Raw genomic sequence first — 13,051 nt, 5'->3', positions numbered from 1 at the left:
TGTGGTGTAGGACTGTCAGACAACAGGCTATGTTTGATATCTTTAAGTGGTACTTCCATGATTCTTCTGCTCTCCAGAGGATAGAACGACTGTTTTCTAAAGCCAATGAGAAGTATAGACCGAAATGCAAATAAGAAAAATAAACAAATCATTTTTGATAAGAAATTCTAACAGAAATTATGTACCCTTATAAACTTATTATTGAATAAACTGCATTAGATAATTCTACTCACTGCCTATATAGGATTTTACAGTTAAACATAGATGATAGAGAAATGGACAACACACATAGAACATGTGTGAAATATGAAAGATATACTGCATCGGCAGAAACACATTTGATTTTTATAAAGGGTAAGTTGTAAATGTACAAAACATAATCACTAATAAAATATCTTGTAATAGGTGGAAGTGTCAGATAAAAGCTCGGCTGCAGCAATGCATTTAAGCCCACAGATTTCACTGTGTTCCTGTTTGCGATATATCTTGGGCAAAACTCTGAACCTCCCAGTATTTCAGTGTCTAAGTTCATTGAGATCAAGTAAAAGCAAATTCCTCACACAAGTCTCACAAGGATTCAAATAAGCTAGGAATATATAAAGTGTTTAGCACCATGTTTCACCCTCAGAAGATACTCAATACATTATAGATCATTATAAGATTTGCTGAGTCACTCATTTTCAAAAATACATGAACAAATGGTAACATTAGTTGGGCTCATATCTCAAATTGGCCCTTTAATTTAGAAAAAAGTGCCCAGGGAATATCTAAACTACTGCCTAACACTCTTGCTGCACTCTGGAAGCAAAAGAGACACAACCTTGATCTTCTGCCATGTCCCACAGTTGAGACAATTTTGGCAGTGGAAAATTATAATAATACAAAATCTTGGAGCCAAGTTGTTGCCAAATCTTTCAGTTCTTCACTTCTCCAGTATCTGTCCCCTTTTCTTTGTCTCTTAAGATATAATTCCTTTTATGTATGATTCATGTTCATCTTGAGAAATACTATAACCCCGCCTTTATTGTCTCCGTCTTAGTTGTTCCCGCTCTCATGACATGAAAACACAGCTGCCAAATTCATTTTGTGTGATTCCAACTACATCATGTATTAAAATCATTTGCTAAGGTTTAGTTTCCTCTTGCTTTCCACATTAGGTCAGGTAGCTTACTTTAGTTTAGTGGCTGTGTTTTTGTTTTATTCTCACATTTTATTTATTTTATTTTTAGGCAAAATATTTCTATTTGTGTTTCTCACTAGTTAAATAACTGTGCCTTGATGAGTGTTCAGGCCACATTCACCTAATCTCTTGTCCACTCAGACAAAAATTGTGCACTGTCTGCGTAAACTAGGGACTCTAGTCATCAGAAGTGCCCTTCCCGATCTAAGGAGCACATTTAACAACACCTGAGAATAGATGTGGTCATAAAGTCAATAAAATTTTGTTGAGCATAACAAAATTCATATTCCATAATGAGAACTAGGTAGAATTTTTGTAATGAATCCCTACTTAATATCTTTTAATTGAGTGAGGTTAGAAGTATAGTTAGTTCCCTGCCAGGTGTTACAGGGTACAGAGAGTTGTAATGTTATATTCTAAACAGTTGGCCTTGTTATTTATATAACACCCATGTAAAATAATGAAAAACAGTTTAATATCTTCAATAACATCAGGCTATCTTCCTTCCATTCCAATGGCAACTTTCCTTATCTTTCACTATTAAATTTTTCTCATTAAAAGTACATTAAATGTGGCCACTTTAATTCTGTTGAACAGGTGTGATATTATATTAAAGGAAGCAAATGAAAACATTACATTGTTTTCAGTTTGTTACATATACAAACTGATGTCTACAAGGCCTGTAGGTTTTAACTAGGCTCATTTTTAACCTAAGTCAGTCCCCACCCTTCAAGGAAACTGGATTTCCATGGCTTGTTGTTGTTGCTTGATGATTTAAGTGCAAGGAAGAAAAAAGGTGATAATCTTAATCAAAGCAGTTCAAGAGCAAACGGATTTTTCAAAAGCCATTTTGGCTTTTAGAGTTTGAGCTTTCCCTCTTAAGACTGTAAGTATTACATTCACAGCTAAGATAGTACTTCCTGTCAGCTTCTTCATAACATGTGGAATATTTTCTACACAGTTACATTCTACTTCCTTTCTTTTTTTATGTTTTTTTAATTTTAATTTTTTATTATTATTCAATTACAGTTGTGTGCCTTTTCTCCCCATCCCTCCACCCCACCCCAGCTGAACCCCCCTCCCTCCCCCACCTCCACCCTCCCTCTTGATTTTGTCCATATGTCCTTTATAGTAGTTCCTGTAATCCCCTTTCCTCACTGTCCCCTCCCCACTCCCCCCTGACCATTGTTAGATTGTTCTTAACTTCAATGTCTCTGGTTATATTTTGTTTCCTTTTTTCTTCTATTTATTATGTTCCAGTTAAAGGTGAGATCATATGGTATTTGTCCCTCACCGTCTGGCTTATTTCACTTAGCATAATGCTCTCCAGTTCCATCCATGCTGTTGCAAAGGGTATAAGCTCCTTCTTTCTCTCTGCTGCGTAGACATTCTACTTCCTTTCAACCACAATATATATAGTGTATGTCTTCAGCCAGTCCATCATTTAGTAACGAAGTGTAAGGAAATGGTTAGCATAAAAATCTGGGTCAAAAATAATTCCCTTTAGAAATATCTAGATATTTATCTAGAAATATCTAGAAAAAAGTCATTTTTGTTTTAAATCTCTGAATATTTATTTAAAAGTCATACTCTAAAGCCATTGCATTTGTCATTTCCTTATGTTCTTGAAGATATTACATATGCAAATATTATTTTTTAATTACCTTAATTTAAATATGTTATTTAAAGAATTTAGAAATATATTATTAAACCATAAGGGAAACAAAGTATAATTGTTTACATGATATTTATATTTATGGTCTTATAAATGATTTTATTTAAAAAATTATATGGCTAAAATTATTTTTTCAAGTATACTTAGCATATATAAAGAAATAACCTTGAAAGTCTTGAAGCTCTGAATTTAATAACAATGTATCTTTTAAAACAAATGTATTGCATTTCTCATTACATAATTTGTGAGTTATAGAACAGATAAAAGCTACTAGGAAATAACTCATTTTAAATTCTGACTAAAGAAACTCATTAATTCTATTTGTTGCTACTGTTTTTCTACATGCTCAAACATGAAATGTGATTTTAAGTGACAGAGTTTGGGCGACTCAAACAGGACTTTGAAGATCCCCACAGAATCACACACGACCCAGGAATACCTATTGGCTAGAGGTTGTAATTAGGAGAACAAAGGTTTTTTGATCTATTAAACAAGAAAATGAAAAGATGTAAATTAGCCAGCCCCGTTTTAAATTTAATATTGACTTATACACATGAATATACTGAGTAAACAATTGAGGAATTTTATATAATTAGTAAAAAGTTAAACAATTATTGCATTAGCATGTTTATAGTACATAAATTTCTGGAGATTTGCCTTTAGACACTCCGATTCTCTTCGTGGAAGTAATGAACAGATCAAAGAGCAGTAGAGAGCTTGAGAAAGATAATTTTAAAGCTATACATGCTTTGGAAAGACAAAGATCAGGCCCCAGGAATATGGCTTACAGACTTATAACCTAGAAATGGATGGCCACCACTCCAGTCTCCTCACTCATCAGACCCCCGGAAATGCCCAGCTTATCAAGTTGGAGATGTATTTGTATATTCTCATTTGCCCTCACTGAATCAGTGTAAAGAAGATTACCTTAGTGTCTTATGCTCAATTAAAACCATAGTCAACTTATTATGACCTATATCATTTTCCTCAATACTCATTTCATTTGTAATTATCTGTCCAATACTTTGTTTGTTCTGGTTAGTAAGCTCCATGAGGACAAAAACCCTGTTCTGTTTTTTTCCCCAGAATGTAACATAATACCTGGCATAAAATAATCATTCAATAAAAGTGTGGTGCTGCTGCTGATGATGATGACATTAATTTCTACTCCCTATACCTCCTCTCCTTTTTCTTTTATCTCTTGTCTCTCTTCTTTTATACTCTCTCTCATCCTCTCATTCTATTTATAAAGATATTGCTAGAAAATTCAATGTTGCACACAAATGTTTATAAGTGGGTTTGGGTTAATTATTTGTTTCACAACAATACATTTATACTCAACATTAAAGTTTCAAAAATAAGGTATGGAAAGAAAAATATTAATGGAAACTACAAGTACAAAGTAATTGCAATAAAAAGATGATTCACTCAATTTAATTTTTAAATTAAGTTTAAAATGTAATATTGTTCACTAATTAATATTAATGCTTTTTTTAAAATATTTTTATAATACATAACTTATTTTATTGTACAATCTCTTCATTTTAAATAATGTATTGTTCCTGTCCTTTTTTCATCTTCTTCTTCTTTTTTTTTTGGATTGATAGGTTCAAGCAATTCTGAGAAGAAACTGGAATCAATATAAAATTCAATTTGGAAAAAGCTTTTCCCACTCCGAAGCTCTTCGCAGTGCATCTTACACGGTGTCCACAATCAGTGAGGGCACAGGCTACAGCCATGACTTTCCCAGTGAGCACTTAAATGGGAAAAGCATCCATGATATTGAAAATATTGTCTTAAAATCAGAGAAGTTAAATGATTATATTTTACAATAGAGGCAGTACTGTGTAACTACTTTGTGCCACTCCTAACTCAAGGACTTAGATCCATGACTTCAATGTTAAATGATTGCCACAAAGAAACACTCCCATGAATTCAGGAGTTTTTGGTCAATGTTTCACAACTAGCTCTATGGGGGAAAACCCTTATTTGTAACGCTTGCCACTTTCTATGGTATAAATAGTCCTACCATGGCTGATTTCAAGCTGCCAACTTGACATCACTGAATGTGGAAATAAGGAAAGATTACCACAATCAATTCTTGTGGCTGAATAAACCAGTTCTAGGACACTACTGCATGCATTCGTGTAGAAATTAGACTGAAAATTTCATATGCATATTGGGCATGAATTGACTCTTTCTGCCTAGAGACCTAGCAAAGACCTTATAGACTTGAAGGGAAAATTAGCTTTTCATTTGTTTAAAAACTTTATCTTATATTCATTGGTGAAGTTGGTTTTTTTGCTCAGCATATTCTAACCCTTCCTGTATTTACCCTTTCAAATGGAGCAGATAAAAAAAGTTAATTATTCCTGTCAACTTACCCTCTTCTTCACAACAAAGGCAACCGAGTAGAATTCCTATATTGGGTACTCATTTGCTGATACATCACAATTATACCCTGTGCCATATCCATTTTTGAGACTTAATAAATAGTATATGTGACATGCAATCCTACTTTGGCATAATTAGGAATCCATCTTGGTTGATACTACAAAAAAACCTTATCAGTTAATTTCCTACCTTGCTGCTTTCCTATCTCACTACATAACTGGCAGGGAATCGGTTTCCCTGTATCTGTAGATAACCATGTTGCCCCTTCCATTTCTACTGTGTAGATAAATTAGCAAGTTTTACATGAAGAATATTAATTGATATAGGGTTTCTTATTACCTTGGAAGTTTGTAAAAAAATTGTAGTGAAAGATGAGCTTGTAAATACTGTGTTATTCTGTCTTATAGCCTAAAACCAAATACATGCAAACTAGGTAAGAATGTTTAAAACAAATACATAATGTAACAATGTATGCATCTTAATATCTGATACTGTGTCTGGGCTGATTTTATAATAAAATAGGGTCTGGAATTTCATATTTGGTAAATATTTTAAAGACAACCAGGTGCCAGCATCAGAAGTTTGAGAACTAACAGAGATATCTATGATAAGATATAAAATATTTATTAAAAACAATCTCAAGACCATTGTTCTATTGAACTTGGTATTTCATACTTTAATAGCTATATTTGACATATTTCTCTTTTGATTTTGATGATGCACTTACATTAATCCGGAAAATTTAAGCAACTCCTACTATAAAAAATGCCAATTCACTAATCTTACAGTTTTTGCCCTATTAAAAATATTAATTTTCTGACATAGTATATGAAGACATATAGCTTTTGAAGTGTTCTAGGCTATTTTAAAAACTATAGGAATGCAATATATATCAAATACAGTATTTTAATATTATAATAGAGCTACAATATATTATGATACAAGTCAGTGAAAGATTTGAATATAGTCTGGAAGAATAATTGTTGTCAGATGTTTATGAAATAATTAAATTAAGATGGAATAGAGGCTTGCTAATGAATTAAAGTGACATTTAAATTGGATTCAGTTTCCCTGATGTTATTTTCCACTGAAATATCTGAAAAACAAAATGCTTTCAACTAGTAAAAGTTCATTTCGAGATGAGGCATCACTATGTATATGTGTTTTTATAGTGTGTTAATTGCTTATACTGCATTAAAATGATTTTAACCCTTTTAAAGTCTTTCATAATTTTTACTCGCAGAAATATAAATGAAGAGAAAGGGGAACCATGGGGGGAGGTAAAAGCCAAATTTAGAAGGTAATGGAGGAAATTTGTAAAACCACTATTTTGAAAACTATAAAATGATCATCACACACCTGTCAAAATGGCTTTCATTGATAAATCAACAAACAGCAAGTGCTGGTGAGGGTGTGGAGAAATGGGAACTCTTCTGCAGTGTGGGTAGGAATTCAGATTGGTAAAGCCACTGTGGAAATCAGTATGGGGATACCTCAAAAAAATAAAAATGGATCAACTTTTTGACCCATTCATCCCACTTCTAGGAATATATCCAAAGGAACCCAAGTCACTAATTTGAAAGAACATAAGCACCCCTATGTTCACTACAGTGTTATTTACAGTCACCAAGATATAGAAGCAGCCCAAGTGTCCATCGGTAGATGAGTAGATGAAACAACTATGGGACATTTACACAATGGAATAATACTTGGCTGTGAAAAAGAAAAAATTTTTACCCTTTATGACGTCATGGATAGACCTGGAGAACATTATGCTAAGTAAAATAAGTCAGTCAGAGAAAGACAAATATATGATTTCACTCATATGTGGAATCTAATGAACAAACTGAACTAACAAGCAAAACAAAGACAGACTCATAGATGGAGAACAGTTTGACAACTAAGGGGGGAGGGTAAGTTAGGGGGTGGAGGGATTGAGCAATAAAGAAAAAATGACTCATGGACATGGAAACAGTGTGGTGATTGCTGGGGGGTGGGGGAGGGAGGTATAAGGGGACTAAATGGTAATGGAAAAAAGCACACTAAAAAAACCAAAAAATAAAACTTTACAAAATAAATAGTATATTTCTCTTCAGACATTTGCATTAGGAGAGTGTTTGCTTGCAAAATGCAACACACCCATCTTGGTGCCAGTTTTATTTCCTCTATTCTCTTTGCTTTACTCATGGACTTCCTTGTAGTTATTGATGATGTATATATATAAATACTTTAAAACCTTAGGGTTTAAATAAATCTAATCTTCCACATTCCAAATAAGAAAATCATATTCCTGTGAGATCTACTGGTAGTTTACATTAATAGTTTGGAATATCAGAATAAATGACACCCATTGTGTAATCACTTATCAGCTCTGAAGGTATGTCACCTGATGAAATATCAAGTGTGATATATATTAGTAAATGGCATTGAATTCACAATATCAAGCTAACGTTACCTTAAAATAGAGATCAGATTATTAAATAAATTTATATCAACAAGTGTATTGAGCATCCATTTAAAGAGCACACTACTGGGAACATTGCCATTTAATGGAGTTCATCCATGCAGATTCTACAATTTAAATGGTATTTTAAAATGTAATATGTTTCACCTTACTTTCAAACAGACATTTCTACAGTAAATATTATCATTGCATAATCTTTGTTTAAAATTATGAGAGTTACAATTGAAGCTATACAAATAATTTTAAACAAAGCTCAAAGGAGCAGATGTAGAATTTAAAGTTTTGAATTAAATATGGTATTATTGCTCCCAAGTACAAAATAAAGTTTTCTATGTTCCAGTTGGAGACTACATCAAAGAGTCCCAGACTTTAACCCAGAGACAGCTTCTCCCTTGGATCAAAATTCCCTACTGCTTTATTCCAAAAGTGCTGTAAGCATTATGCTAGATAGTGAGAAATATTACCACAGCTTACAACGTGCAAGAAACAAAGGATGCAAATAGAAAAAATAGGATGACAGAGAGTCGCCTCTATCTTACCTTGTCGCCATATGGAGCATGTGCTCTGCTTGCATGTGTGTGGCCAGAACTCTACAGGATTAACAGTGAACCTACATCTCTACCCACCACAGAGGGTTTCACACAGGGTTTCACAAACTCCACATTTCTGGCTGCACGTTCATGCTACACAAAACAGGATCCACCCAGAAAATAAGCAACTTATTTCAATTCAAACACCAGGGGATTATCTTTATTTTTTCTTTCATTTTTATTCTTGTTTTTTTTTTTAAGTATCGTGGGATAAGAGATAAAAACCTTGCTTAAACCTCAGATCTACCTAGGAATTCACTCTGCCATTCAGCAAATATTTATTGTATAAGAGTAGTATTATTTTTAATCAGGTGTTCAGGAAGGGTTCCCTGATGGGGTGCCATTCAAGCAGAGACATGAGAGAGCTGTACAGTTATTGGGGGTGGGAGGCATTGCCAGCACCGTGGCAATAAGGACACAGGTTCCACTGCAGGATAGTTTGAAGAACCTCAGGAAGGTGGTGGAGTCTGGTTAAGGAGGGACTGAAAGAGATAAGACCACAGAGTGGGTCGTTAGTAACTATATCACCCAGGGCTTGAAAACCAAGGTGTTGATTTTTAATTTTATTCTCTAGAAGGACAGGAGGATTTGGGAAAGAGGAATAAAATAATCTGACATGTATTTTTTCATTATTTTTATTGTTCAATTACAGTTGTCACCATTTTTCCCCCATTGCTATCCCCTGCCTTGCCCACTCCCCACTCACACATTCAATCTCCTGACCCATTGTCCTTTTCCATGGGTCCTTTATACATGTTCTTTGACTTGACACTTCCTGTTCTTTCCCCCCTTATCCCTCTCCCCCATCCCCTTAGCTCTGGCTCTGACCAGTGTGGCTTAGTTGGTTGGGTGTCATCCTGCAAAGCAAAAGGTTGGCAGTTGGATTCCTGGTCAAGGCACATGCCTGCATACCCAGTCGGGGTGTGTACAAGAGGCAACTGGTTGTTGTTTTTCTTGCATCAGTGTTTCTCTCCCTCTCTCTCTCCCTCTGTTCCTTTCTCTCTAAAAAAATAAATATATTTTTTTAAACTTTAAATTTAGCTCTGACTGATGGGTGGAGAATAAGCTACACCATGACAAGAGTGAAAGCAGAGTAGAAACAGGGTGGAATCAGGGAGACTGTTCGGACGCTATTGTAGTTGTCTAGGCAAGAGATGGTAGCTGAAAATAGCACATTAGCAAAGGTCGTGGGAAGTCAAAGAATCCTGGATATACACAGAACTGGAGCCAACAGGATATGCTCTTTGAGTGGATATAAAATTAAGAGTCAAGGATGGTTTCAATTTTGTTTTATTCTGTTTTTTGTTGTTCTTTTTCCTGGAGCATTAAGGAGATTGCAGTCACATTCACTGTGAATTTTTATTTTTTCATTGTTGTTCAGTTACAGTTGTCCCACCTTTTTTCCCATTGCTCAACCCTGCCTTGGCCCCCCCAACTCCCACAGTCAATCCCCACCATTGTCCATGCCCATGAGTCTTCTATTCGCGATCTTTTTTTTTGCCCTTTCCCCTTCTTTCCCTCGTCATCTCCCTCCCCTCTCCCTCTGGTTGGTTGTTCCTTATTTCCAAGTCTATGGTCCTATTTTGCTCATTTGTTTGTTTTGTTGATTAGGTTCCACTTATAGATGAGATCATATGGTATCTGTGTTTCACCTCCTGGGTTATTTCACTTAACATAGTGCTCTCTAGATCCATCTATACTGTCACAAAGGGTAGGAGCTCCTTCTTTCTTTCTGCTGCGTAGAATTCCATTGTGTAAATGTACTATAGTTTTTTGATCCACTCATTTACTGATGGGAACTTAGGCTGCTTCCAACATTTGGCTATTGTGAATTATGCTACTATGAACACTGGGGTGCATAGGTTCTACTGAATTGGTGATTTAAGATTCTTAGGGTATAATCCCAGTAGCAGGATTGCTATATTGAAAGGCAGTTCTATTCTTAATTTTCTGAGGAAATTCCATACTGTTTTCCACAGTGTCTATACCAGTCTGCATTCCCACCGACAGTGTACTAGAGTTCCCTTTTCTCCACCACCTAGCCAGGATTTGTTGTTTGTTGACTTGTTTATGATGGCCATTCTCACAGGTGTGAAGTGGTATCTCATTGTGGTTTTAATTTGCATCTCTCTGATGGCTAGTGATGCTGAGCATTTTTTCATGTGTCTCTGGGAGCTCTGTGTGTCCTCCTCAGAGAAGTGTCTATTTATTAACAAAGGAAAGTATGAGACACTGTTTGGATAAATCAAGAGTTTGGTGTTAATCATGTTAAGAGTGGGATTCTATTAGGTATCCATGAAGAGATATGGAATAGGTTATTCAGTCCATGAGTCTGAAGACCAGGAGACTGGCGGACTTGAGGTATGAACATGAGAATTGTCAACACATTGGAGGTATTGAAAACATTAAGGCTGGATGAATTCATTCTGGAAGTACAAGTAAATACAGGAGAAAAGAAACTCAGGGCCTGAGTTCTTGGGTCACTTCCCCCAACATTGAAAAGGTGGGATATGGCAGAGAAACCAGTAAAGGAGGATAATACAGAGCAATCAGTATGGTAGAAAGAACATGAGATGAGTGTTATGTCAGAGGCTAATTTAAAAACAAATGTTTCAAAAATTTAGAATAGCTAGCCTTGTCACATGCTGCTACAGCTTCAACCAAAATGAAGCTGAGAATATCATTAATGTTTTTGGCAACATGGGTGTCATTAGTAACACCAACAAGACCAGTTTTAGTGGAGTTTGTGAGACAAAATTTTGATTTCAGTGGATTCCAGAAAAATAGATTATCTTAAAGTACTTTTTTGAACAACGATAAAAAATAGGGAAAATATGACATAAAAATAATTTGGCAGAATTAAATCCGACATATCTGGTGCATATAAGCAATGGGCTTAACTTACATATTAATAAGTTTTCAAATTGAACTACAAGTAAAACTATCTTTTTGAGGTAGACAAAATACAAACCTAAACACTTAATTCAGAAATTTTGAAAATACTAGAAAAATCCAAACAAAAAATGAAAAAGTAACAGTCCTGAACTTAATATTAATCATGGAGGAATTTCAGTTTTCTAAGAAGATATCAAGTGAGAAGAATAAGGACACTTTATAATACCAAAGGGTGCAAGTTCAAAGAAAGCATGATGCTTATGAATATCTGTGCAGTTATAAATATGTAACAGAAATTACAGAAGACAAAAGGAGAAATGGACAAAAACACAGATGTAGTAGGAGACTTTACCTCTCTCAACAACTATAAAGTGGACAAAAATATCAGAAAAGACATAACTAACATATTTAGAAAAGCAAACGCTCCAAGCTTTTCTTATGAAATGAGAATATCAAATCACAATCTACTATTGCATCAAAAAAGTACAATTATTTTGTTTGCTTCTTTCTTTTGTTGATTATGTTCCAGTTAAAGGTGAGATCATATGGTATTTGTCCCTCACCACCTGGCTTATTTCACTTAACATAATGCTCTCCAGTTCTATCCATGCTGTCGCAAAGGGTAGGAACTCCTTCTCTCTCTCTGCTGTGTAGAATTCTATAACCAGAGACATTGAAATTAAGAACAATCTAACAATAGCAAAAGGGGAGGTGGAGGGAACAGTGGGGGGAAGGATTTTCAGGAACTACTATAAAGGACACATGGACAAAACCAAGGGGGAGGATGGAAGCAAGGGAGGGAGATGGGTTTGGCTGGGGTGGGAGGGTGTGTGGGGGGGGGAAATGCAGACAACTGTAATTGAACAACAATAAAGTAATTTTTTTTTAAAGTACAATTAACATTGTATTAACATTGATAGATAAAAATCTAAAATAGAATATTGGCGAACAGAATACAATGCATATTAAAAGATATTTCATAACCAAGTAAAATGTGTTTCAGGAATGCAAAACTGAACCAATATTTAGAAAATCTATTAACGTAATACAATATATTAATGGAATTAAGGAGAAAAAATTAGAGATACAGAGAACAAACTAATGATTGCCAGAAGGAAAAGGGGTAAATGATGGGTGAAAAAGGAGAAGAGGAATGAGGTAAAAAATTCCAGTTATAAAGTAAATAAATCAAAAGAATGTAATGTATATCACAGGAAATATAGATGATAATATCATAATAGCTGTTTAGGGTAATAGGTGGTTACTAGACTTATTATACTGCTTACATCATAAGATAATACAAGATCTGTCTGGAAAAAGCCCAGACATTGTTAATATAATGAGGTTTGCACAACATCGATGTAAACTGGTAGCCAAGGAGAGTGGACTGGAATGTGCATGGGAGAACAGTGATGACTTCACTGTACTAGTCAATGGGGGTGGTAGATGCAATGAATGAGATGAACGAGTGTGTGTACTGTGTGGCCAACACATTTGAAATGACTGAGCCAGTAGAGCAACAAATCTGCATAAAATTTTATGTTAGGCTTGAACATTCCTCCTCAAAAACTGTTCAGATGACTCAGAAGGCCACAGCTATGGGCCGTTTGTAATTGTCAGCCTCGTTAGGACAATGTGCCTGCTCATACATCACATCTCACGCAGAGTTTTTTGGTGAAACATCTAATCACCCAGGTGACTCAGCCTCCCTACTGCCCAGATTTGGCGCCCTGCAACTTGGGGGCTTTTCCCAAAACTAAAAATCACTTTTGAAAGGGAAGAGATTTCAGACCTTCAATGAGTTTCAGAAAAATACAACAGGGCTACTGATGGCAACTGGGGGAATTGTGTGA

The 13,051-nt window shown here is 35.1% G+C and overlaps 1 protein-coding gene across 6 annotated transcripts in view; it reads left to right on the top strand.

Moving 5' to 3' along the window:
• CALCRL (calcitonin receptor like receptor) overlaps positions 1–6,457 on the top strand; it is an 82,816-nt gene extending 76,359 nt beyond the window's left edge. For all 6 annotated transcript variants that reach the window (XM_053918842.2, XM_053918841.2, XM_053918840.1 and 3 more), the window contains one exon: positions 4,463–6,457. In XM_053918842.2, coding sequence (XP_053774817.1) covers positions 4,463–4,690 — 228 coding nt within the window. In that variant the 3' untranslated portion in view covers positions 4,691–6,457. The remainder of the gene's footprint in view (positions 1–4,462) is intronic.
• The last annotated feature ends 6,594 nt before the right edge of the window (positions 6,458–13,051 follow it).

This window comes from Desmodus rotundus, chromosome 2, assembly GCF_022682495.2.
Source record: "Desmodus rotundus isolate HL8 chromosome 2, HLdesRot8A.1, whole genome shotgun sequence".
NCBI classification, from domain to species: domain Eukaryota; kingdom Metazoa; phylum Chordata; class Mammalia; order Chiroptera; family Phyllostomidae; genus Desmodus; species Desmodus rotundus.
This window is presented reverse-complemented; position numbering and strand designations above follow the sequence as displayed.